At 35.5% G+C, this 27,297-nt stretch overlaps 1 protein-coding gene across 1 annotated transcript in view; it reads right to left on the reverse strand.

Moving 5' to 3' along the window:
• LOC112051046 (semaphorin-2A) overlaps positions 1-17,056 on the reverse strand; it is a 93,310-nt gene extending 76,254 nt beyond the window's left edge. The window contains exon 1 of the mRNA XM_024089508.2: positions 16,541-17,056. Coding sequence (XP_023945276.2) covers positions 16,541-16,676 — 136 coding nt within the window. The 5' untranslated portion in view covers positions 16,677-17,056. The remainder of the gene's footprint in view (positions 1-16,540) is intronic.
• Positions 17,057-27,297: the final 10,241 nt, after the last annotated feature.

Raw genomic sequence — 27,297 nt, forward strand, 5'->3', positions numbered from 1 at the left:
CCCTAGGATCGTTACGCTAAATGCTGATTCAAACTAGTAAATATTATTAATAAAATATCTCTCGTATTTTTTAAGCTATTTTATTGCGGGCTTTGAACCCGGCGACCGAATCTAGAAATTCTATAACAAAAATAAACCTAACACCCAAGCCGTGCATCAAGTTAACACATTTCGACGTTATCATATCGACTCGACTGGACAAGTGGTGTGAAACTAAAGGGCAAAACTTATTAAGCCAGAGTTCGATTACAGATCAACGTAAACACATTTTTTTTATTTCTTTTTTATTCTTTTCTAAAGAAAAAAAATACTGCTTAAATAAATAATTATGATTGCTTAAGATGATAAAAAATGCTATGCAATAGCAAATAAACCCATACTCGGCTCACTGCCGAGCTCGAGTCTCCTCTCAGAATGAGAGGAGTTAGGTCTTAGTCCACCACGCATCCCAATGCGCATTAGCAGTCTTCACACACGCACCGCATTCGAACCTACACCCTCCGGAATTGGAGACAGAGGTCATGTCATGGCTCTAATAATATGCCTAATATTAAATTCGTAATACCTAATATAAATATTGTACCTTTCCGTGCTTTCAGCGAGTAAACTACTTTAGTGTGTTAGAAAACGTGTGATAAATTCCATGCACTCTCAGTTCCCTACATGCAACATTTCAATAAAGCCTCGAGAGCAACAGCAATAAGGCGTTTCACACAATAAATTTTATACGAACATAAATTTAAGACCGATACATTTTCATAGCGAGAATATCGAGCTATATGTGAACTCATAAATTACTAGAATGAACGTCTTCACGGTCTTATGATCGAGAAAATAAATGGGTGAACAATTTTTCATGTTTTGGGGCGTTAAATTATGCGTTTATCATTTAGGGATGTTTACAAAACAGCGTCCCGCGGGATAAAATTGAAACGACTGGAGCACTGCCAGCCCACAGCCAACACGTAATTTACTATTGTCGGTATTCTATTAAGGCGTAAAATTAGGCACTGTAAAAGCAGGGAAATGGCATAATAAAAGTTTCGTTATGTTTTTTTGCTTAACTTTGATTTGTTGTTCGTTTGTTATATCTGACTTTTGAATCTGATGTTAATTTGACATTAATTTAACATGTATTAGTGGTATTTAAACGTATATTTGTGTACAATTTATCATATACATACCTACTTCTGTACTAATATTTTAAAGAGGTAAAGTTTGTGGTATTGTGGGGGAGTAATCTCTAGATCTACTGAACCGTATTTGAAATTTCTTTTATCAATAGAAAGCCATGTTATTTGTGAGTGTTATAGACTATATTTTATCCCCGTATTCTAAAGGAAACGGGATCTAAGCGGATCAAACCACGGCGCGTCGGATTGCTTAGAAATAAACACAAAATAAATCAAATTAAATAAAGTTTACTCGTATTTTCTATGATGTAAATAAAAGACTAAGTTTTTTTAAAGGATGTTAAAAAACCATTCAAATACAACAAATGCATTCCCAAGTATATATTCACACGACAGCGTTTTTAAAACACAACGCTTTTTTTCGTGCAGTGTTGCATTTTCAATTTTGGGCGTTGGATATAAATCTTCATTTAACTTCATGCTAATTTGAACGCTTTTTCAACGTCCGTTAAAAAAACTCTAGTGCGAATGAGGGCTAAAAATATACGGTTGTCAAACACAAAATATCTTCGGGTTCAGTTTAAATCACTTCCGTTAGATTACCGCGGACCCGCCTCGAGGAAATTCAATACAAAATACTCGCAAACGATAACAATAGAACGCCGATGTTATTTAGCACTTTCCCAAACATAGTTTCAACTCTATACTGATCCTATAGAGTATAGACCAACAACAACTATGGACTATTGTCTATTTCATTGAATCTATCTACATATCGTGGAATACATACATAGAAAGTATGTAACTTTACGTAGGTGATAATCACGTCATCATTATCAGTTTATTTTAACGGTTGTAAGCTAAGAGAGCCGTGATAGCACAGTGGATATCATGTCTGCCTTCGATTCGGAGGGCGTAGGTTCGAATCCGGTCCGGGGCATGCATCTCCAACTTTTCAGTTATGTGCATTTTAAGAAATTAAATATCACGTGTCTCAAACGGTGAAGGAAAACTTCGTGAGTAAACCTGAGAATTTTCTTAATTCTGTGTGTAAAATAAGGTGTGTGAAGTCTGCCAGTCCGCATTGGACCATCGTGGTGGGCTTTTGGTCTGACGCTTTTACAAACGGTTTTACAAAATCATTCCCCTCGACTAAGCGTTGCTATAATCATAGGTAAGTATGATAATAATACAAATTATAGGCGTGAAATGATGCATTAAAATCTGAATTTCAGTTAAATAGATACACAGTCGTGTCTGTTTCAGGATTAGGCAGCATAATTTGATTTCCGCCCGCTGAAGTAGATTCACTCATTTGACTTTATTTGTATCGTTTGTTCTCTCGAGACTTTTGGAGTCTGTCCAACGGTTTTACAAAATCATTCCACTCGACTAAGCGTAGCCATAAACACAGCGCGGCATGTATGAGTCGCGAAAAAAATCAGAGTAAGTAATTGGCCCGACGCTGTATCAGGTTGCTTTTTAGTCGTATCAACTTTTGATTCAGCGCATTGAATCGAAACATTGATGGGAGATACTGACATCGGGCCAACCGTTTGGAAGTTGATGAATTGATGCAAGCAAGTTTAAAGCGGTCACGATTGACATTGGATTCTTTGACTTGAAGTATAAAATGTTATGTCATCTTTTGTTAGTGCTTGGCATTGATCTCCTATTAAAAAGTGGATGCACAATCAGCGACCAAAAAACGTCCCCATTCAATGAGTGCCAAACACAATTTCTTGGCACTCAATTCAACAAGTCGCATTTGCAAATTTAACCTTAAACTCAATCCCTTAAAGGTTGAATCTACTCTGAATTTGAGATTTTATTGAATATTGGATTATATTTAAAGGCCTTTAGGTATAATTTTCTTTACCAATAATTCTATAACTGTCATAGCAAAATTGGCCAGATTTTATGTGAAATTTTCAACATGATTGTGCATCCTTTTATTATAAGAGGTCAATGGGGCGAGGTCTAGCTTTGCGTGCCTGTCTTTCTGATGTATGTTTTTCCCATAGAACTGATGAAATTTCCAAGATAGACCTTGATTTTCCTGAATTCTTAAAAATAGGGATATTTTGTAACAATTGTGTTCTATTTTACTCCACATATAATAAGTTACTTACCATCCGATAAGACCGTAGGCAAGTGCAAGCTTATTTTATTAAAAAAAAAAGCTGCCAATAGTGTTTTTCCTTTGTCCCTTGTTTTGTGCGACAGCCGGTAACTCGTAAGTTGAGTTGTTTATGCTGTTTAATTTTTTTTTTACTTAATTAAAAAATATGGCATGATAGCCCTTGACTGCGACATCACCTGATGTTAAGTGACAATGCAATCTACACATACCTGTAGTTTATGCTCGGCATCGTACAGAAAAGCTTAAAATCTCTTGTCCGGCAGGATGGCAAATAACCACGACCAGAACAGACTAGACTTGAGCCAATTTTTGCTGAACTATTCTGGCGTAGTACTTCAGCAGCAAGTTTCAGTTATCGCAAAATTATATGTTGCTACAATCTATACTAATATTATAAAGCTAAAGAGTTTGTTTGTTTGTTTGTTTGATTGAACGCGCTAATCTCAGGAACTACTGGTCCGATTTGAAAAATTCTTCAACTGTTAGATAGCCCATATATCGAGGAAGGCTATAGACTATATATTATCCCCGTATACTTACGGGAACGGGAACCACGCGGGTGAAACCGCGCGGCGTCAGCTAGTAGATTATAAAATCAACTCCAAATAAGCTCCAACTAGCATCTTTGTACCGGTTGAGTCAAGTATGGTAGATGGTTTATACAAAAAGCAACTACAACACACACAGCAAATTCACTCTAACAAATCTCTAATATACATCTACAAAATGTTTTGAAAACATTTTTCGTTCAACGGAAATTCCTTTCAGATTACGCCTTTACAATCTCCTTGCCAAGTTACCTATAAATAATTACAAAACAGTTTAGAAGTACTTCATAAACAGTATTATAATTTATTACCAAATTATAGGCTTGTCTTTAGGATAAACGACTGTGCCGTAAAATTATAGACAAAACACTGTAACTATGGGTGTGAATCATCTCTTGTGATATTAAATGTTACGGGTACATTAACGTGTTGTAAATGCCCATTGTAGTATGTACTTATTTTAACAATACGTTTAAGTATTGTCTCTGTAAGTCAATTTATTTATTAGCTTCTATAAACAAATAAAGGGGTAAACTATTAGACATCGTAAAAATGGACTTAAAATGCATATTTCTTCCGGAATTACGTACCTTATACTCGTATATATCTATCATGGACACTTTCGATGGATTGAATTTTGAGGTTTTCAAATAAGTGTAAGTTCAAACAATATGTTAATTTATTAAGTAGAGGTTACTATACGATTGATGAATTTCCCTACGACAAGATGCTTAAAGGTCATCGAGCTTTCAGCATTATCAATTACACGAGAATTATCAAAAACTGATAGTTTTTAAAAAGACTGATTTCAGAACCGTGACAAACTGGTTTAACATATGAACCAAGGCACGATGTAAAACCAAGAACTGCCCAAAACCAGGTGAATACTACGAATTTCTTGGAATTGTATTGTAATTCCAAGAAATTTTACAATTTTGACGAAGCCCAACTTTTCCCAGCCCAACCCGGTTCTCAAAGCCAAAACTTTATAAAAGCTATCAATTGGTACAATATTATAGTTTCATTGACAATACACAAGGACTGTAATGTTCACTAAACATTTCCAACGTTAGATATAACCAAGTACAAGGGTATCTTTGACATTTCCTCCAGTTGTTCTCAGATATCGGAGCCTAGGTCATATACTTGAATGAGTGTCATGTTGCGGGTCTTATCGACAGGCACCGGGCTAATGTTCGCTGAAGACAATACCTAGTCATTTATGAAGCTTACATAATACACATACCTATTCTATTGCTAACGATGTAAGCAGGATGTATAGATTATTCCTGGGTCGTGTTTTAAGTAGATACCTAACAAATACGAGTATGATAAGTTATGTACTGTTATGACAACTTAACATTGAACCTTTTGTGTTGAATGCGATTTACCTATCATACGGCGCGTAAGATATTCAGACTAAGTGTCTCCGCACACGGGCCACACGCGACAACCACAAACACCGCTACAAGAAGCAAGAAGGGACTACAAAAGTAGCTGAAGCGTGCGACAGCCATTTGTGGCCGGTGTTCGACACAAACAATTCAGAGCTCTTCGTTTAGCGTTTAGTGGCCGGTGCGGGCAACAAGAAGCGAGCAGCGACGATTTTAGCTTGTGGCGGGCACCGACGTCAACCGTGTGCGGCGAGTCTATATAAAATGTATGAAAACTAGAGGAAATGTGCCGGCGTTTTGTGGTTGTGGCCGGTGGCCCGTGTGTGGGAGCCCTAAGATTTTGTGTAACCTTGAATACTCCAATTTAAGGCCAAAAACCACAATGACATCTAGCCCAAAAAATCTGGTTTTTTCTACTAACTTTGTAAATCCTTTACAATAGTTATTAGTCGTCGTTAATACCGCATCCGTTTAATTGCTGAACAATATTATTCAATAGTAAAATAACAAACATCATTGAAATAAATCTACTTATAGCTTTTGTAATGAAAAAAGTCTGCTTCAATGACTGGAAACTATTTTGAAGAACTGCCAAATCCCACAAATAACACGATTCACGCCAGTTCAACAAACCACAGCCTTTATTGTTAACATACTGACACTGATTACGATTTGGTTATACCTACCAGCTTTATACATATAAATCATAGCACCTACTAGATAACTTGGCATTTCATAGTAGTTCAATTTTCTACAGAGGATCCAGTTCAATTCACAATTAATGCTCTTTGATCCAATCATTTCATATGTACCTTCGCAACTACATCGCAACTTCTTTTTCTCATTTCATTCCGCAGAAGAACCAAAGTCACCGACATAGCTCAACGAGTCGCGAAGAAGTGGCAATGAACGGGGCACATAGTTCGATGGACGTTGGGTTCCCAAGGTGCTGAATTGGCGACCCCGCACTAGAAAACGCAGTGTTGACCAACCACCCGCCAGGTGGACTGACGACATCCAGCAAGTCGCAGTGATTCAGGGATTCAGAATCGTGGTGTCTGGAAGTCCCTACAAAAGGCCTTTGTCCTGCAGTGGACAATGGACATCCATCGGCTGATACAATAACTTTTTACTCAGCATTTTAACAATCCTCGACGATCCTCAACATCCCATGTCGTACAGATCATTAGCGGTTAAAAGTGTTGAAGTATCGTACTTAACTCTCACATGAAAAACGTGGAGCATCTTCTTAATCAGTAATAATACTACCTAATGCTAGTCACTCACCATCCGATAAACTCCGTACGATAAAACTGATCGTGTGTTGGCCACACGATCAGTTTTATCGGCTGTCAAGCCGTTAGCGGTGCAGGCATGTGAGCTTACTTGATCGTCAGTGGCTGACTTAATATTGAAAATACACGGATTCTAAGAAGAAACCACTTTGAAAACTGTTAAGTAATGAGTATATTAAAAATATAAAACATATGTTCATGTTAAGTTTAATTCGTTTGATTTAACTCATTAAAAATCGAATAAAAACCCCACGTCGACACTAATGTATTCAATTTTTTGTCAGAAATGGTATTGTCTTTATTCTGTACCTACAAATAAATTAAATAAGACAGACAAAATTAAAAATAAAGTAATAAATTTTTTAAAGATATAAATCTGTAGTTTAATTTAACTCCTATAGAAATAAACACATAAAACCGCCACCGAGACAGTAATGTTTCGATTTTGTTGTCACAATAGCAGCTATCATGTTTCTCTTTGTAAACACAGTTTTAATGTCATCTCCAATTAAACTAAATGTGACTTTCAACTTTAGAAAGCATAGTCTAATTTTATTCTTGTTTTGAGGCGCACGTGTTTCAAATTACATAGTCTTCGTATAGGTCCCGGCAAGTAAGTTGAACAAAAATGGCGGTCATCTGCGCAGGTACAATTTTGTAGACAAGTGTTAAAGTATGCTATGAGTAAAAATAAATTAAAGCTATTAAGTACATACTTAAATAACAGTGACGTGCTATATTATAATGAAAAACGTTATAATATAGCATATAATAGAGGTTACGTACATGTTCTTGATTGTATTGATTGATTGTATTGAGATTCGGTGATTTGGAATAACACTGATGACTTTGCTGGGACTTTAATCATCTTTTCAATACGATTACCTACTTTGTTTTACAATTATGTTAACAGTTGTTAGAGACTTTTTTGTAGCTTTCTATGTTTTATTAAAAAATCAGTTATATTATTTTCTTTAAAAAAAATTAAACATTGTTCTTCTTGCTTTATTTAAAATAGTTTGATTTTCTTGAAATTAAAATTTAATGAAATTTAGAGAAATAGAATGTCTAAATAATTATACGTAATCGTAATGGCATCAAAGTCGAGTCGTGTATCATTACGTATCAGCAGTCAACACCCAAAAACGAGTTAGGTACTGCGCAAGGTTCACGTTACAGGCCGCGACCTACACCTACGGGTGATTTATCTCTGATGGTAGGGTTCAAGCGCGTCTGTCACTCTGAGGTGCATGTCTGTCAGTTCGATTTACAGACAGTGAGACTGGTTGTGAGCTAAGCTACACGCCCAATATAGAGCCTCTAACTCTGGAAATTGTAACACGGCTTTCAAACTAAGGCGTTTAAATTGAACTTTCGACATAGCCCTTTGAAACAAAACACAGTTGATAGTTGTTAGTATGATTTTCATTTCAAAATGACTAGTCACTTTTCTGTTTCAGTGTTTAATGACATCATTAACCGCATATTTTAAGGGCCAGCCTTCTTTATAGATAAGGGGATATGGAGCATAGATCCACTACAGTTCATGCGCTATAGCATGGTGCGGGTGACAGTTCGTTTCACTCTTGAAAGTTTGTCGCGATTCACGATAATAGTACATATTATGAACGTCATAAGGCAACTGTCACCCGCACCATGCTACAGCGCACATAGTATAAGCTGTTCAAATGCATGTTGGCGGATAGAGTAATAAGTGATAATATGTGATTCTGTGACTATCAAATTTTAATTTCTAAAAAACATTAACTAGTATTGAAATAGATAAGTAGTTAGTTACATATGTACATCAAACGTAAGGGTAACTTTAGTATAAAATAAATAAAAAGCTTTTTGTAATAATAAAATAATATAAAAATTACTCATCTTGGGCAATTTTCTTTGATCATATTTTCTTGGAACATTCATATTATTTTTAACGTTTATTAGGTTAATTACAAGTACTTGTACAAGTAGATATATATAGAGATAGTAGAGAGAGTAGTAGAATCATTATTAAACTCTTATTTTTAACCGACTTCAAAAATTCTTCTTTCTCTCTCGGTTCTCAATTCGGCCGGTATTTCTTTTTTTTATTATTATTATAATAAAATCATATGAAAGTTTCTGCTTAGTACATACCTATCTATTATATTATCTTACCGTGCTCTCCGAAGCATGGGGTGTAACACCATCAACTACCCATTTCTGGGCTAAAAAAATTGTGAAACTTTCATAAGAAGTAAGAAAAACTGTTCTATAGCCCAATAAACCTGAACCCAGAACCCAGAACTTCGTAATCCGAAGCCACATAATGTAACCACTACACCGAAGAGGCCGGTAAATATCCCCACAAGATCATAATAGACCTATGTACTAGTACATCAATGTAATTGTTAAAGTTCCCGTTCAACAGTTCTAAAGCCGCTTGATTAACGATGACGGAGCACAGAAAAGCAAATGAATAGATGGAACAACAATGCAAAGATTGTGACATGATTTGTAATGCTTAATGCGCCCGGTGCTTGTTACGGTTATTCCAGAACATCTCTCCGTTTGTTACAATTGCATTTCATAAGCATAATATTCATGTAACATTCTGTATCACGAAAAAGTGGACGTTTTTTGCTGCGGGGAAATGTGGAAATTCTGACGCCTCCTTTAAAATTATTGCGGGCAACAGAACTCTTCATTTACGAGCTTCTCGCTCGAAAGTGGAATACGAGTGCTTTTAACATTTATTTAAATTGTTAGGTACCAATTTAGTGTACAGTTAAAGTAAATGTTAAATGCACATAAGAATTATTATGAAACGCTGCGCCACCCGCGTACATTTTAACTTAATGATGTGTTATTATTATTGTTTGTATAATGCTTCAAACCTGATTGAAGTCAACAAAAAGTGTTCCGTAGGTTGGTTACTCATGAACATTACATTATTATTGTGAATCTTGATAGTAATAGGTTCATACTCGAACGCCTGCAACATCAACATTTTTTTTTAAGAACTTTTAGAAAAAATTAAAATTACGTTTACTTTTTCCCGAAAGTTTTTAAGCCGTTTACGCAGTGAACGCAACGGAAGCTTTTAAAAGGAATATTTTTTCCCGTTTTTGTCATACTTTTCATTGATCCACTTCTGTTGCTCGTAGCATGATACTCTAAAACTATGAAATTTGACGAGTAACATCGTTATTAAGACCACAAATACATTTGTACTTAATTAAATCTTAGAAAACAGGGGGTCTATATTTTTATAGCGGGATTCAACTCGCACTTATCCGGTTTTTGTTATTTTTTGCTTATCTTTGAATGAAGCATGGAATGTACGTTGTAAACGTATCGTTTTGTACGTTGTTTTTTAAATTGTGGCATCTTATAGCAACTGGCAGCTCACATAGTCCACATGAGATAAGATCGAGTGGTCGTAGTGTCAGATCGATTGGTCAGTCTGTATAAGCGGACCACACGCTTCGTACGCTTTTGTTGCTTCTAGACTACATATTCGTAGATGAATGTAATCTATACTTCTATGCTACGTAAATATCTATAGATATTAGAGGTAAAGTTGGTGACTTTAGGGGGTAATCTCTGGATCTACTGAACAGATTTGAAAAATCTTTTACCAATAGAATTTTTTAGCGTATGTCAAAGCGTTCAAAATCAAGGTAGGTACTTTGGAAAGATGTGGTTACAAAGCAGTTGCTTCAATAAGTGTACAAAAGAATTGTCAGAATTGGTCCATAAACACACACATAAAAAAATAAAATATACGGTCGAAAGAATTATCCTTATTTAAGAAGAGGTAGATATTATAGAGGTAGATACGTGGACCGCAAAAGGCACATTAAAACTATGCTAATTAGCAAACTTGAGCTCAGTCGCAGCACTGTCACCGCACCGTTGACAACGCCGGTGAAATATTTTTTGCGTGCCAGTTGTAAACATCGAATGTGGTTTATGTAACCTACTTACCTCTTTTTTTTAACATCATTGTTTGACGCTATAATATGTAGCGCCGGTTTTATAAAAATAAACAAACGGGCCATACGTGTAGTAACTAGGGGTCTGAATCACTGCTTGGTCGCGATTAACCTATCACGTCGCCCGTCGGTGACATGTGGTAATCGCCTAAATTACCACTCTGACATGGGCAGCCTCTGTCCGCAAGCTACTTAATTAGATTAATTATTTGAACAATTTGTTTGCTCAAATTAATTAAATATATGAGCACATCACGAGGTACTATGAAACTAAATGCGTAACATTTTATACCTTTGTATTAAAAGCTGCTTTATACAAGTAATGTCTTATATTACAAGAGATTTCTAAAATTGATCTCTCTATCGATGCAATAACTTTCCCACAAAACTGTAGACATTTGGTGCCTATATCAAAGCTGTAGATTACTCAAAAACTTTCTCCTACTAAAAGTTTGAGTAATTAAAATAAACATTTACATATTTTCAAAACGTTGTATCAAATACAACTTGAGTTATAGAAAATTAAGCTGTAATTATCTAAGCCGTAAATAAAATTACAATAAATAAAAGTAACGTACAATATCTAACACATCTCAACATTGTGTTGGGAAACATCCATAATGGGAATTCCATTATTAATGATGTAGCGTTAACATCATAATAAAACTATACATCGTTTATAGTTCGATTAAGTATATGTCTAGCTCTGTTATGGCTTAATTTAGCCGCCGCGCCGGCTCGGAGTCAATTACCTGCGCGAGAGCACGAATCCGGTTTGCATGATCCTCTCCCCCCCCCCCCCTTCTCCCCTAACCGCTTGCCCCGGCAACTGGAACCGATCGGGCATTCAAAGCCTTTTTTTTCTTCCTCGTGACTTCTTACAAACCGACTCCTTAACGAATCCTTGTTAGAATAAGGTGAAGAGTGTGACTCGACGAGATTCATTGTTTTGTTTTTAAGTAAGACAAACGTAGACAACATTTACAATGTAGAATTAAATTATGTTTAATGAACTGAAGTTTTAAAAATAAAAACATGGATCAAAGATTATATGAATATAATTTAACACCTGCAAAAATATTCAAATCAAAGGAAGATGTTTTTACGTCAAAGGACTATTCATCTTCCGAACGAAGAAACTTTAATTATTAGAAGCTTATTACGAAACAATCATGTAATCTTAATTCAATAAATGATATTATGTATCAGTGATCCCAATAAAAATAATAAATCATTACTTTCTAAGTAGTTGCGAGCTTATACAAAATACACACAATATGTCACAAGTCTAAAGAAAGTAGAGCTAATAAAAATACCTACTTAAGCAAATAAAGAACGATGCTTGTAAATATGCGAATAAAACTGGAAATTACCTTAACTTAAATAACGTACCTTGGAATGTCTCTTGTCAACTTGTTATTATAATAAAAGTAATAAAATTGGAGCTAGATATGAAAAATGATTACCAGACTGACTCGGCGGAAGATATTTTAATATGGAACGTTTTTTGTCCGGACGCTACAGGCACGAGAATGCCTGTTACTTGCTAATGATGGAAAATTGTTCCCGTCTCGCCTATAGATGTCCGAAAAGAATTCGGGCCGGGCTATGCGTCGCTTAAATTAAACATTACAGCGACATAAAAATGCGTTTAATGTCGCACGAAAAATTACTCCAATCTATATGACAGTGGCTCGGGATATTCCATAGAAATAAAACAACAAATCACTAGAAGCAAGCGCGGCTAATAGAGGCAATCCTCTTTTACGACTAAGTAAATGATAGCATTTAATCTGGTTGAAACTACTAAAATATTTACGTACAGCGATGTAAGAACAGTTTATAGTTTTTCAAGCAGTTTTTATTATCTATGATCACCTAATAAATATCCGTAACGAATTCTAAATAGTTTCTAGTTTACAGTGAACTAGACGACTTCATGCGCGTGATATTCGATTTATCCTCTGGTAACTTTTTTCTAACTTTTCCCGCTTCTAATATTAATGAATTAAATTCTATACTAACTAAATAAATTATAATTTTTGTTATAAGCTAAACTTAAAAGGTCGAGTTGCAGGGATTCGCTGGATGCAGGCGGCTTAGGATCATGATGTTTGGAAGTCCTTTTATAAAGCTTATATCCTGCAGTGGACGTCCAACGGCTGATATAATGATAGTAATGATGATGGTGACAAAAACGTATTTTCTGCTTAGTCGTTTTACTTTAAAACTTCTGTTTTACACACACATATGGCCATAAAGCAAACCCTATTTTTTTTCAAGAATTTCAACTCGAACAGCTGATTTACAGAATTCCCTTCCTTATCATCATGATCATTAACAGCTGATGGACGACCACTGCTGGACATAGGCCTCTTGCATGGACTTTCAAACACCACGGTCTCAAGCCGCAAGCAATCAGATTCCAGCAGCTCCCTGTAATTCGCTTGATGTCCTCGATCCATACAGTCCACCTAGTATCCTATTACCATTATTTTATTATTGCTCATCGTTAATTACATTGGCAAGAGTCAATCGGCATTTTCTAGGGCGTTCTAACTTATACCTCATCTACTGAATATTGGATAGAAGCAGGCGTTACTTTGCGGAAGTTCATCATGATTATATAATGATTTATTTATTTCGCTATCATCCGCGAAAAGTCGACGAACCCATGCGACAACGTCACCCAGGTCCGACAAAACACTCTCTACGTACGTTTCACCCCGAAACCGGAGCATCCTCAGGAGATGTTGACTCTACAACGTGCAATTGCAAAGTACTTTGCAATTGCACGTACGTAGCACGTACGTACGTAGAGAGTGTTTTGTCGGACCTGGGTGACGTTGTCGCATGGGTTCGTCGACTTTTCGCGGATGATAGCAAAATAAATAAATCATTATATAATCATCTACTGAAAACCAGAAATTCAAGGTAACTATAAATTAGTTAGATTAGTAGTCAATACACTATTTTTTTCCAAAAAATGTTAGTAACCCAATTTAGGTACAAGCGATCTAGTATTCGTTTAGCAGTTTCGTGCAGGCCCCCCGCAGACTGCCGGCCCGACAGTGGACGAACACGCAGTTTGCGTGAGGCCTTACCGCATGCTTTATTATAGCTAGTAAAAGCGTCCTCAAATATTATTTGATTACCGTTTTTATGTTAGGGGAGAAATGTTATAATGAATAATTAGCTTCCGGATCTTTTATAATGTCATATAGCTTGTAATAATTTTATAAGTATAATTAAATTTTGTTTTTATGTAAGTATATTGTACCTACCTACTACATTAAATTAATTGCATTAATATAGTTAAATGTGTATAATTAAACGTTTTAGTGATTAACATAGTAGGCGAACTTCTAATCCACCCCAATCTTATTAATTTTCCAAGTTTTATATCAATTGTCAATAAGGAAAATAGTGGTAAAATTATATTAGGTAAGGTCTCATAATTTAATTTTATTGTAAAGTAATTTAATGTATGCACATTTTGTAACATGTTTTATTTTAAATATATATAACAATACATTTCATTGTTATTAATAGATGAGCTAAGTCATTAAACTTACATAACTTTACATCTAGACGTACTGTAGCGGCAATTCCCATACATAGGTATAATTAGCAATTGAATTGTTAATTTTGATCTATCGTTTGTAATTTTTTCATTTTTTTTAGAATATGTAATGTATGATGTATGTTTGTTCTACTAGTAACAAAAACTATTATTTGATACCCATTTGGAGAAAATTGTGAAAACAAGAATGAGAAATTTATTTATTTTATTTTATTCTAAAAGTAATGCTATTCTTCATATTATAATGTTTGAAATATATAAGCTGATGATTATTATTTTTATAATAACTTCATAAAAGTAAGAAACATTACGAGGTTCTCTACTAACACAGAACTACACGCAATTATTTATTAGGCAGTAATGAAACGAAATGACGCACGGGCATTTACTAATTATGAACAACATAAATTATAATTACTTACTTGCTTACTGCAATAAAATAATTAAGAGTATTAGTCAACAATTTATACGAACAGCCTGCAGGTTTTACATAAACACCTATATCTATCGGTCTATAATTACCTAAGTGCAATAAATATTTAGGCAAGTTCAACATCATTATCATCATCATATCAGCCGATGGACGTCCACAGCAAGACATAGGCCTTTTGTAGGGACTTCCAAACATCACGATACTGAGCCAGCGTCCAGCGAAACGCTGGATTGATTTGCTGGAATTCTAATAATAATTAATATATCATTAATCTCTGATAGTTAATGCGACAAATAAAAAAAGTCCTATTATTAGGTATATTTGCAAAATTGGGATTTTTTTTTGTTGTTTGGAAGGTGAGAATAGAGGGATAAAATATAGCCTATGACGCTGAAATAATATGCCAAATAACGTGGCTTTTTAATGGTAAAAGAATTTTCAAAATCTGTTCAGTAGATACAGAAATTACCCCACAAACTTTACCTCTTTATAAAACAAATAGATTAAAGAAATCCCACTTAAATATTACACATTTAAATAGAATAAACAGCACATTTGGAACAATCACTAAACGTGGGTTAAGTCCTACCCGCAGGTGTTCTATATTTAACTAAACACTGAAACATGTTGCCCTAACAAAAACCAAACTCCCACTTTTGTTCCTTTGAAATGAAATGGGTAAAGTAGTTTGCTTTAGTAAAACTTTTCTACCCAACACAAATTATTTGTACATTTATGATTTCCTAAAGAGATCGTCAGAACCTCGAATATATTATTTTGTAAGTGAACCGCGGGCTTGGGTTACGTTACTTCGTTTCCATTACTTCTCCCGTAAGGTTAAAATCTAATTCCATATGCGCATCTTGGTCATAATACCCACAAAATGTCAGTAATACTAATAAGCTTAAGTTTTTACGGGTCTAATCTTCTTAAGCTTTATAAGCGTTTATTAGAAATATTATATTCTAAATCAACATCACAGTATTTACTTACACTAAATTTCTTCTTTTACTCAAATAAATTTAAATCAAAATCCGTAGAGTCGTTTAGTAACTTATTCAGGTCAGACTTTCAGATTGATGAAAACCTTAGAAAACCCCAATTTTACATATATAATTCGGTACTTACCTAATCAGTTTTGTCATTTTTATAAACATTAGAAACATACATCAAAATTATATAATGATGTAGACCGTAGGTAGGTATTTTTGCGAACTTTTATTCAGATATAGGAAGCTAAGAAGAATTGCCATTTTTGCCTGGCTTTTCAAAGATGATAATAGAATTTATTTTCAATTAATTTACAGTTTTTACTTATCAATTAGTCTTTATATAGGTATCTTAGTTTCTTATCTTGCATATGCATTTAATACATAAGTCCTAAGTACATCGCCTTTGCTTTCGTTTCTCAAAATAAATATTTACCTATGACTAATGGACGCCAGATAACGTGTTACGAACGACTGAACACCTCCCTCGAGTGGCCTTATATGATAACGAACTGAGCACCGTTGTGCGGTCTTATCTGAACCAAATAAGTTCTAAATGTTGACTTAAAGTTGTGAATATCTACGAGCGAATATTTTCCCAGTTTGTATTTGGAATATTGTATTTTATTTACAACCGCAAAAGAATAATTTGTACCCACTAAATCATATATTTTGCGGGTACCTACAAATTAAGGGAAAGAGAACGTACCCTTCAGGTTCATGAAAAATTCGCTGCTTATGATTGGAGATCCATGGCTTATGATGATGAATCACATGTGAGTTCTTTAACAAATCCCAATTTTTTATTTGTGATGAAAAAATACTAACATGAGTCATCAGTCAAGTGTCAATCATAACAAAGTCACACATAACTCTAAACTAAAAAGTTTTGTAACGGTAAAAATTTAAGACTACCTCCTTTATACTTACTTTAAAAATATTCAATGGTTATCTACCTACAATGAAACGTCTTGCAAGAATCTAATCAACTAGGCAGGACCTAATTAGATAACTAATAAGTATTTGATAAATAGTTTCTCACCTCTATGGTGTCGGATGCGGTGGTGCGACACCGGTCTGCAGCAGGGTTGCTCCTGGTAAGCTGTCCAGGAGTCAGCCAGTGCCGTCGCCAGCACAACCCATACCAGCCCCGAAATCCACTGCCCCTGCCCGGTCATCCTGACCAGTCCTACCTACCCGCTCACATCCACACACACACTACCTAACTCTATCTGTACAGTATGCGTTAAATCAAACAATCATCTCCGGAAATCTTCAACAATGTTTATCTGTTTACATTACGCATCTAAATCTAGTCCCGGCGAGATTACGCTTCCGTTCGAAATTCGAATCATCGGAGTTGAACGGACTTTTGGCAATTAATCACCGTAGTCGTGCGTTGTTATCTCATATCGAGTTATAATCTCTCCGTCAGGATTTTACTTTGTTCAGTCCCCGTGATTTATTAGTTGTGTATCGCGATCGTCGGTACGTAGCGGAGCGGGGCAGGCGAGGTGACGTGCGCCGCCGTCATCGCAACAACGAGAACTAAAACGTCGCGTCTGCCCCGAAACCAGCACAAGCACAGTGTACACCGGCTGATCGAGACAACGCTCTCACCGGCCTCGCTTCAGTCCCGTGTGTCCCATCCTTAACGTGGGACAAGGAAGGCACACACTGGCGGAAAGAATCGACTAGCTAGCCTTATGCGTTTAAGGAAAAGTTGGAAGTTAAAAAGTTTTGATAATTTCGCCGATCCAGCCGAATTCGTGTAGGGGAGATTTGACTACCCAGTGACCCTCGGTGTCGTTACGAACATATTGTAACGAAGGGGATGCTTCTCTATAAAGCGTAGTAAATTTACCTAATTTATGTTTTCGTTAGGATACGCACGAAAAAGTTTTATGTCCGTAGGCACGCAAAAGGAAGTAAGCAGTTTATTTTTTCCTTTATATATGTTTATTAATAAGCGGGCTAGAATGTATGAGTCACGAGGCTAGACATGTGTGTACCGTAAATTACCGAGGGAATTCAAAACAGGTCGTTGCAACGTCATCGACGGCATAGCGCCGCCTAATTTATTTGTCTAATGTTACAATTTACTGTGGACAAGATAATATGGAGTAAATGACTTGTCACTAAATCTGTCGTCGTGGCTTGTGATCATGTTATTAATTAAAGACTGAATACCGCTGTTTGAATCTTATTCGCTAGGATAAGCGAACGAAGCTTGAACGAAAGATTAGGATGTGGTTGTTCAGTGTTTCCAATGACTTAGTCTATTTCTAACTATTACTAATGTTAACAACTATATCCATCAGTATGCTCATGATAAATTGCTACAAATCAAAAACGGTTCACGTTTTTAATTACAGCTTCCAGGTTTCCGATTATTTTCTACTTACAGTAGTGTGTCAACAGTTGTTTAGTAGTATACTTGGAGTTTTCTAATACTAGTAGAGTTAGTAAAATTTTACGAAATACGTTTCTATGGAACCATTTTGGAAATCTATATAGTTATCAATTACTAGGAAAACTGGCCATAGTATCTATAGTAAACTAGAAAATATCTTATCTAAATATTTTAAGTTGTAATACTCTTAAACACACAAGTATAATAATAATTGGTATTATGTAATGGTAAGTCCAATTTATTTCAATATAACATTTTGCGCTTGTTCCGAGATTATTTTGTTCTTGGCAAGAACATCTTAAGTGTTCTACTCCGTGGTGTAGCGTAGAGAAAAATCTCGCGAATTATTTACCTTTTATCTTATTAAGGAAAATAAATTTTACCTTCGCCCATTTAATATTAAACTGTCCGAGATTAGACATAGTAGGGAACGCATTATCGTCAATGAGTCGTTCTCTCTCCCTGGAGTGAACCCTCGGCCTCTGACCCTGCGAATATCCGCTTAATTATCCTTAATCTTAAATAACTTCATTATAACTAGACATGAACAAAGAGCCTGAGAGGACCAGACATACCTTATTTTATAATATAATATTTTCATCTTACTCCTAACAAATTAGCCCGCTTCCATCTTAGATTGCATCATCACTTACAATCAGATGAGATTGTAGTCAAGAGCTAAATTATAAAGAATTAAAATATTCATAATTATTCATGCTTTGCTCCTACCGTACATAGGTACGTTACTTAGGTAAGTATGTTTATATCATCTGCAAATAAAACTATCTCATGATTATCTTTATCAACATAAGAAAGGTTATTAATATAAATGAGAAAAAGAAATGGCCCTAGTACAGATCCTTGAGGAACCCCCATTTTTACAACAGATCTGGTAGACCGCTTTTCATTGATATCTACTTTCTGAATTCTATTCATCAAATAAGAACTAAGCCAGTTTAGGGATTTATCAGTAATTCCGTAGTAATGACCTGACCAACATTTCATGTTGCAGACACTCATATGCCTTGGATAAATCACAAAAAGCGCCTAATGCGTCCTGTGACTCTTACCAAGCTTCAAAGAAAAGTTGAATTAACTCAGCATCAACTTTAAGTGGAGAAATGAAGATGAGAAACCTGCTATCTTCCAAAGCCACCACGGATCAAATTTCCCTAATAATAAATATAGGCTGTATGCTCCCGGACGAATGGTATTTTCCGTCCACGGCGGCTAATCTCATATTGAGATTAACCATGTACGCAGGATATATTATTGCGCACAAGTGTCCATAGTAGCGCACAAATGTCTCATAGTCCGATGGAACGGTAGACCGACACGACCGGTGAAAGATCAGGCGCAGGTCTGACGGTTTACGCGCTCTCTAAGGCTCGGGGGTGCATCAACACCGCCAACTTCCCAACTGCATTCTGCTATTAAGATTTTTCTTGGACCAAGCGTTTGGAACCCTCATAACTTTGATTTTAAGTTTTTGACATATTATTATCACCATTATCTTATAATATGATGACGTTTCGAAAGTGCTTGTACCTAATCTAAGTCTAATTGAAATATTGATTTGAGTTTTGAATTGACTTGTAAGAAAAATCCTAATAGGTAACGTATTTTTTATTGGCCTGACCCGGGATTTGAACCTTGGACAATAGCTGAACCAGCTAACCACGGGACCAATGAATTATAATAGGAACATTAGCTGACATCCTTTAGCCATCATAATAATGTGATTTGTCTGGCTATCACATGCTTATCAGCACGCTCTAGTTCTAACAGTACATTATTTAACAGCCTGGGTATATCGTACATAAGGTACATTACCTTGACCAGGTCAGGGTAATTTTTGAAAGGCTTACAGTGGCCCACATTTGCAGCCTGTAAAATTATCCGCTTGTTGTAAATTGATCTGACATATCATTATAACGATACTGAGATGTTGGAACTTGATCAACGTTGAATGAGCGGATTTCAAAAAATTATGAATATATTTTTCGCTTTTAGAATCGGTTCTCTAAACCTAACCAATAAATCTTGACGTTTTAAGAATGCCTATATAATAAGCCACTTGACATATTTGGATGCAGTAGAATGGTCATGAAAATCATGACCATGACAGAAATTGTAAAACTAATTTCAAAACAAAGTGTTGGAGTGATAATTTCCTGGATCACTATATTTATATAGTTGATTAATTTTAATTGTAGGTACTTGTTTATATTGTTACACATAAAGTCCATCAAATTGATAACCTTCTCATAAAGTCTCTTGTTTATAAAGTTTTCTAGACGGTATAAAATCTGTAATACTTGCAATGATTACGGGCAATAAAAAATTCCTTCCGTGTGGTAGTGCAAGAAACTGCATCAAAATCGACATCCCAACCAACTAGTGGTTGTAGCCTGCAACTACACTCCCAACCTTAACGCTAACTTCAAGCAGAGGCGTTCCAAAAACGTCCTTTACCATCTAGACGATGACATGACGACCGAGAATTCTTCCCGGGCAACACAATCACAAGCTACAAAAGCGTCTTCGCCGGCGAAGACGAGGTCCCCAATATCTAACGTCACCCGGACGTGGGTATTCTAACTCACGATCTTGGGGGCGTCCGGACTGATTCACTCAGTTCACGATTAACCCTTCCCAAATGGCCCTCTAAGCCGAGGTCCGAGTCTCATAGGAGACGCCCCTAGAGAGTCATTCCGTCCTCTATCTTTATTTCAGCCTTCGGGTCTCATCAGGCGATGCTTCTGCGCTCGCCCAAACCCCCGGTGTCGCCGTAGTGGACCCACATGGAACCATCGGCACTTATCAAAAAAATCAAAATCGATGCATACAGCAAGGCGTTGAAAATTTATAACATACAAACAACTTACCCCAAACGCATAAATAAACCCACTCAGTTCCGTCGTGAATAGATAGAAAACCCTTATTGCTACTAACAAAACAAAGATCAAACAAAAAATAGTGTTGAGGGTTAGGGTGCTCTTATCACTTGAAGCGATCTTCCAATACAACGTTAAATTAAAAATAAACTGTTATTAGATTTACTTACATAACAATAGTTCTCTTTCTCCTTTAATTCTTATGATAATATAAATATCTTTGAATTAATCGACGGCCTCCGTGGCGCAGTGGTATGCGCCATGGATTTATAAAATGGAGGTCCTGGGTGCGATCCCTGGCGGGTTCAGGTTTTCTTAATTGGTCCCGGTCTGGCTGGTGGGAGGCTTCGGTAGTGGCTAGTTACCACCCTACCGACAAATACGTACCGCCAAAATTTAGCGTTCCAATACGATATCGTGTAGAAACCGAAAGTGGTGTGGATTTTCATTCTCCTCCTAACAAGTTAGTCCGCTTCCATTTTAGGGTCTTGACTGACTGGGCTAACCACTGGACCACCGTGATGGGTCTAAGTTCCATATCCCCTCCTATAAAGAGGGAGGCCTGGCCTTGGCAAATGGGACGTTAAAATAGGCTGATAATAATGGTTCTCGTTAATACTCATATAATTCGTAATATTTTGATCGTTAAGCTATTAAAGCTTATTGAGCTTTCATAGCTCAACGGTAAATGGGTCGGACTCCACGCCAAGAGGTCGGTTCTATTATCGTGCCCACTCCTAACACAGCTTTTTCCGACTTGTTGAAACGGGAATATTGGTAATTTCTAAAAAGATATGACAAATTTTCTTTAAAAAAATATTTTTGTAGGTATACAAACAGAGAAATTCCAATATCATATCACATTTTTAAGATAACGGTGGGATCTTTGCCATCGCATTCCATTTTCATCAGCTTTCAAGTTTTTCAATAAAAACTTACGACGATGCGATTTACATACGGTATGGATTCATTTATTTTACAATCTAACAGTTTCGCGCGATTTTACTTGCATTTCTATATTTCTACATTGTGTAAGTATTATACGATCTCAAATAACTTCTTCTATGAGTTTTTGTTTTTTTAAAGAATATTTAACGGAACAAACAGATCGTAAACGTGGTGTTAGTGGAAAGCTATTGCCTATAACAGCGGAACAGTTTCTGTAAGACACTGCTGTGTCTATCAATCTCTATACTAGACTAGGCCATGTGTATAATTAAATATTGTTAAATAATTTAAAAAAAAACCTGACTGAGTTTGTTGTGGTCTCTTCTCGGACCAAGGCGCTTTTGGAACCCTCGTAACTTTAATTTTAAGCATTCGATTAATTATTATCATTATCTAATAACATTACCTGACTTTTTGACAATACTTGTAAAATAAGCCTAATTGAAATCAATGAATCTTGACTTTGACTTTGACTTTTATAGTATTTACCTGTAATTGACACAAACAAACATCGAGGAGGTACTTCCTAAAAGAGATCTGCCATCAGGGGTTATAAATAATAAACATAGTACAAGGTACGTGTACCTACTAACGTTAAAAATTTGAACTGAAAATTCAATTCTTTCTGATCAATTTTAGAAAGTTCATTGATTGACCTTCGCTTAGAAAAAAATTCGCTTCATAAAAACATATCCAATCGCCTTTATAAAAATGAACAGACATGACCTTTCTACTCTTACAACAAGTAAGAGGATTTTTCAGGTGGAACCGAGAATGTTTTTAAGAAAAAGGTCGTAGCTCATTCGTCGAGTCGGCACCGGCGGCCCATCCACCACTCGAGTTTTAATATTTTATTCGTCAGTTTTGTTGGATCACAAGATGTTTTCCAATAATGGAGAAATTACTATTAAACTTTTCTCATTTAAGATGAAAATAAAATACTTTTTAACTTATATTACTTACACCTTCTTGTATGTATATAAGAACGCCCGCATCTTCGTACGCGTAAAATTCAATTTTTCACAAATCCTACGGAACCCATGTATTTTTTAAGGACTTGGCGTGTTACTAAATCAGAGAAAATTCTCAGTCAGAAATCAGAAGTCTGAAGAAGTCAGAAGTCTGGCGTATACTCAGTGGCGTGAATACGGCTCTTAACTAAGGTAGCCACTATACGGCTCTTAACTAAGGTAGCCCGCGAAATATAAATAAATCAAAATATCCTTCTCTATATAGGTTCACAATGATTTCTGAGGGTAGACAGTACATTTTACCACAGCGTATACTGTTGGCTTTATTGCAAGAATAGACTCTTACGGTAGAGGATCCCAATTTAAGACGACCTCCACCGAGCTTTTCATCTAATATTATGGTTATATTATGAATGAAAAGCTCGATGAAGGTCGTCTTTTATTAGAAAAGCTTTTTATATGAAATGAAATATATCAATAAACATATTTAAAATGACACAAAATACTTTACATTAAATAACCAGCTCATTGAAGGTTGCCATATGTACTGGGATCTGAGACTCATAGACAGGGCCGGACCGTCCATACGGCGAACAGAGCGGTCGCTCCAGGCACCAAATCCTAGGGGGCTATATTTCTTTTTTCTTGACATTCCGATATACGTTAGGCTACGAACTTTTCAAACGTCCTTAGTATATAATGTTAGGAGCAAACAGGAAAGGCGCCATAATTGGATCTCGCTCCATTCTAAAATTTACCTCGGTCCGGCGCTGCACATAGATATCAAATATAGAACAGATGAACTTGTTTTAAATGTCGTGACGGTTTGTTCAAGCCAATAGCACTGTTTGAAATTCAATAGCCAACATTAGCGGACTCGATGCTCGTGACTGAATATAGTAGGAGTCTTTTTACGTCCGCCTTCTACCCATCTTTACATAACCCTTGGCCTGCATCGACCGTAATTTTCTTTCGGCGTTGCAGTGTCGTATTCGTTTTAGTACCAGTGGAGTACAATAATTCCACCGTAAAACAAAATAACACGCACGTTCAGTCGTAAAGCGCACAATATAAATGGAATATAAAGTTCTACGGAGCTTAATACATTCAATTTGTTTTCAGTGACTTTGCGCGCCGGCTCCATAACCTCGACATAATAGTGCAATGATAAACAATGCAACAATGATCGCTGCTGCACTTCGTAAACTTACTGCATTACCACTGCATACAATACTAAGCATTTCCCTGTTAGTATTTACCGCAAATTATTTCTACGTTATATTTTGCCGGCAATTACGCTCATAAATATTTATTAATAAGTATAAAAGTATGCTTTCTGTATTTCTCTACTGTATGCGGTTTTCAATTAACTAATACCTATACATGTTTATTGAGATAAATAAATAGTAAATAAGTACCTATTATAAGCAATTACTAATACTTTATTCCATGTACAAATTATTTATTATTTTATAAGTAGCATATTATGCCAAGTTAAAATATTCTAGATACTTACATATAATGAAATTTGCGTAATTTATATTTAGATTTACATCTTTTTTTTTATTGAGTAAGAATACATTAGGGAACTTAAGCTAACCTTCTTTATAACTACCACAAAACATTTATTCGTGGTATGGTGGACAGCCAGGCTAAGATTTGCGCTAGCTAATATTGGTTAGCTAAGAAAATTCAAATACTCGAAACTGAATCTCTACGTTTACGAAAAGTATACAACTATTTCTAATAAAATAAGTGATGGCGACCTAGTAGAAGATCTGCGTATTATAAACAAAACAAACAAGGTTAAAACTACTTCGTGCAAAGGATAGTGCACAAATCAAATAAGTAGCGTTGGAACGGGGCTTTATCAGGCTTTATTATGATTGGATGGGCGAATGGTAAACAATGATCTGTAATAAAATTGCTTTTGCATCTGCAAACGTTGCTTACAGTTCCCAGTAGTCACGCTTATATCGCAATGTTTATTTAGTTCAGTGTCTTTCCACACAATCGCAGATGCCAATTATTCTGCAATATTATATTCCATCATTTAGCAGATATATTCAGAGGTAAATAGATAACAAAAAAGGGCAATTGCATACGTTTTTATAATAAACTACCACATGAAGCTACTCGAATTACTTTCAAAAAGTTCAAAGTGTTTATTAAACGCAAGCTTTTGGGAAAGGCTTATTATAGTGTTAATGATTATATTAATGATAAAAAAGCTTGGCATTAAACTGTAATTTACGACTGTGTGCTTAGTTTTAAATAAGTTTGTAAAATGGTGGTAAACAAAAAAAAACCTTGGCTGAGTTTGTTGTGGGCTCTTCTCGGACCAAGGCACGTTTGGAACCCTCGTAACTTTTGTTTTATGTTTTCGACTATTATTACCACTATTAGATTTAATTAAACTATGACATCTGGACCTTTCAAAAGTGCTTGTAAACTAAGCCTAATTGAAATAAATAAATTTTGACTTTTGACTTTTAAAAATATAAATATGCAAGATTTTTAACTCGGGCTTACTTTTTACTAAATCACGCAAAATGTCTGAACAAATTTGTATTAAATTAAGCACACATGTTATAGTTTTACAACACAACACACCTGAGTAACTAGCTTGTTTGTCTACTACAGTACTTTTTTGTATCTATCTATCAGCGATTATTGTAATCTCCGAAAGTACAAAACGGATTTTCATGCGAAAGATATTCATAATGATGAAAGATACTATAAATTCTAGAATTAGAGATAAATACTAGTATTAGTAGTTATAAACGATTATTTATTAATTTAGTATTTCTATGTAGGTACATAAGAGCGACGCTTCACTCAAGTTCAGATAAGTTTGTAAGCAAAATAAAAGTAGTGATATTTTTGCGAGCTTTTAAGTTTAATTTCTCCTATAGTAATAAATAAAAATGTTGCCAGAAAGTTGGTGAAAATCATTAAAATTAAAACACAAGCTTAATAATATAATATTGTATACCAGTCAACTACTACGAATATTTATCTACTAGAAAACTTGAACAGGTATAACTTTGAACAGTGATATCAGTGATGCTTCATTTAAGTTTGTAAGCAAAAATAAATAGTTGTATTGCCATCTCTTGTGAGTTTTAAGTTAAACGTTTGCCCCCAGGAGACCGCGGTCGCCCGAGGCGCATCGGGCAGTCACAGAGCGGCGGGTAATTGATGAAAACTACGTGACCCCGCGGTTCGCCGCCCCGGACACTTCTGAGGGCAATCGAATCTTTTACGTTTAGATATAAATGCTGCTGACTTTTTACAAGTTCTTATAGAGGAGCACATTCACCGATGATACAACGTTGCACCTACCTACGTTTTAGTTCAGCTAGGCTATTCTGTAACGATATTTTTATAACTCGCAAGTGCGAATTTCGAATTCACCTCTATCTGTCACTATTTAACACGATACTATAAAATGAGAAAGATAGTGGTGAATTCGAAACTCGCACTTGCGAGTTTTACAAAACATCGTTAGAGAATAGCCGTGCAGGTACTGATTTTCTGAGAGCCGTGATATCCGCGTGGATATGACCTCTGCCTCCGATTCCGGAGGGTTTGGGTTCGAATCCGGTTCGGTTGTGAAGTCTGCCAATCCGCATTGGGCCAGCGTGGTTGACTATTGGCCTAACCCCTCTCATTCTGAGAGGAGACTCGAGCTCAGCAGTGAGCCGAATATGGGTTGATAATGATGATGACTGATTTTCCATCCTACTAATATATATATAATGATAATTATTTCACATGAATGTGATAGTAGTAATAAAAGCTTGTTTGTGTTTCTATAAATAAAATATAATTGTTATTTACAATATTTTACATTAAATTATTAAATTAAATACTAAACTAAAACTTACCTATAAATAAAATATAAAAACAACATTCAAAGCTATTATTTACATTTACTTTATATTTTAATAAAAATTTTAATGTTTTGCTGTTAAGTCAATTTATCGAATATTTCAAATGTGACAATGTCATGAAAAAAAAAGTAAATTACCAAAAAGAAATAATATTAAAGAGGTTTTCTTTTTACATCTCCCCCCTTAAAAAAGAACTTTATCTAAATAATGTTCTCTAATTTATAATTGTTCTCTCATTAAGAACAGGATACAGTTTTGTGATATGATAAAAGTTTGATTCCGCTTTTTTGTGGCCGGTATCAACTTCATAGATTGAATTGGAAATCCTTTGTACAATTTTGAACGGTCCAATTCTTAATTCATCGGTTTTCTTTCTATTTAAACGATTTCCGTTTTCTACATATACTCCTACTTTCAATCTCCTATTTTCAATCTATATTCTTGCCTATTCTGGTCGAATATTTTTTATTATAATTGTGAGATTTTAGTGTGTTTTCCAGAGCTAGTTTTCTGTCTCTTTCTAGATCGTCTTTAGTGTATCTTGATTTCAGTTCATTTGGCAAAATATTCACATTTTCTCCTTCTAAAAGGTATTTTGGAGCAAATTTCGTAACAGTGTGTTCTGTTTCATTATATTTTTCTACACATTTTTGCGCAATTGTACTCCATGCTGT

The sequence above is a fragment of the Bicyclus anynana genome, chromosome 6, assembly GCF_947172395.1.
Source record: "Bicyclus anynana chromosome 6, ilBicAnyn1.1, whole genome shotgun sequence".
Classification (NCBI taxonomy): Eukaryota; Metazoa; Arthropoda; class Insecta; order Lepidoptera; family Nymphalidae; genus Bicyclus; species Bicyclus anynana.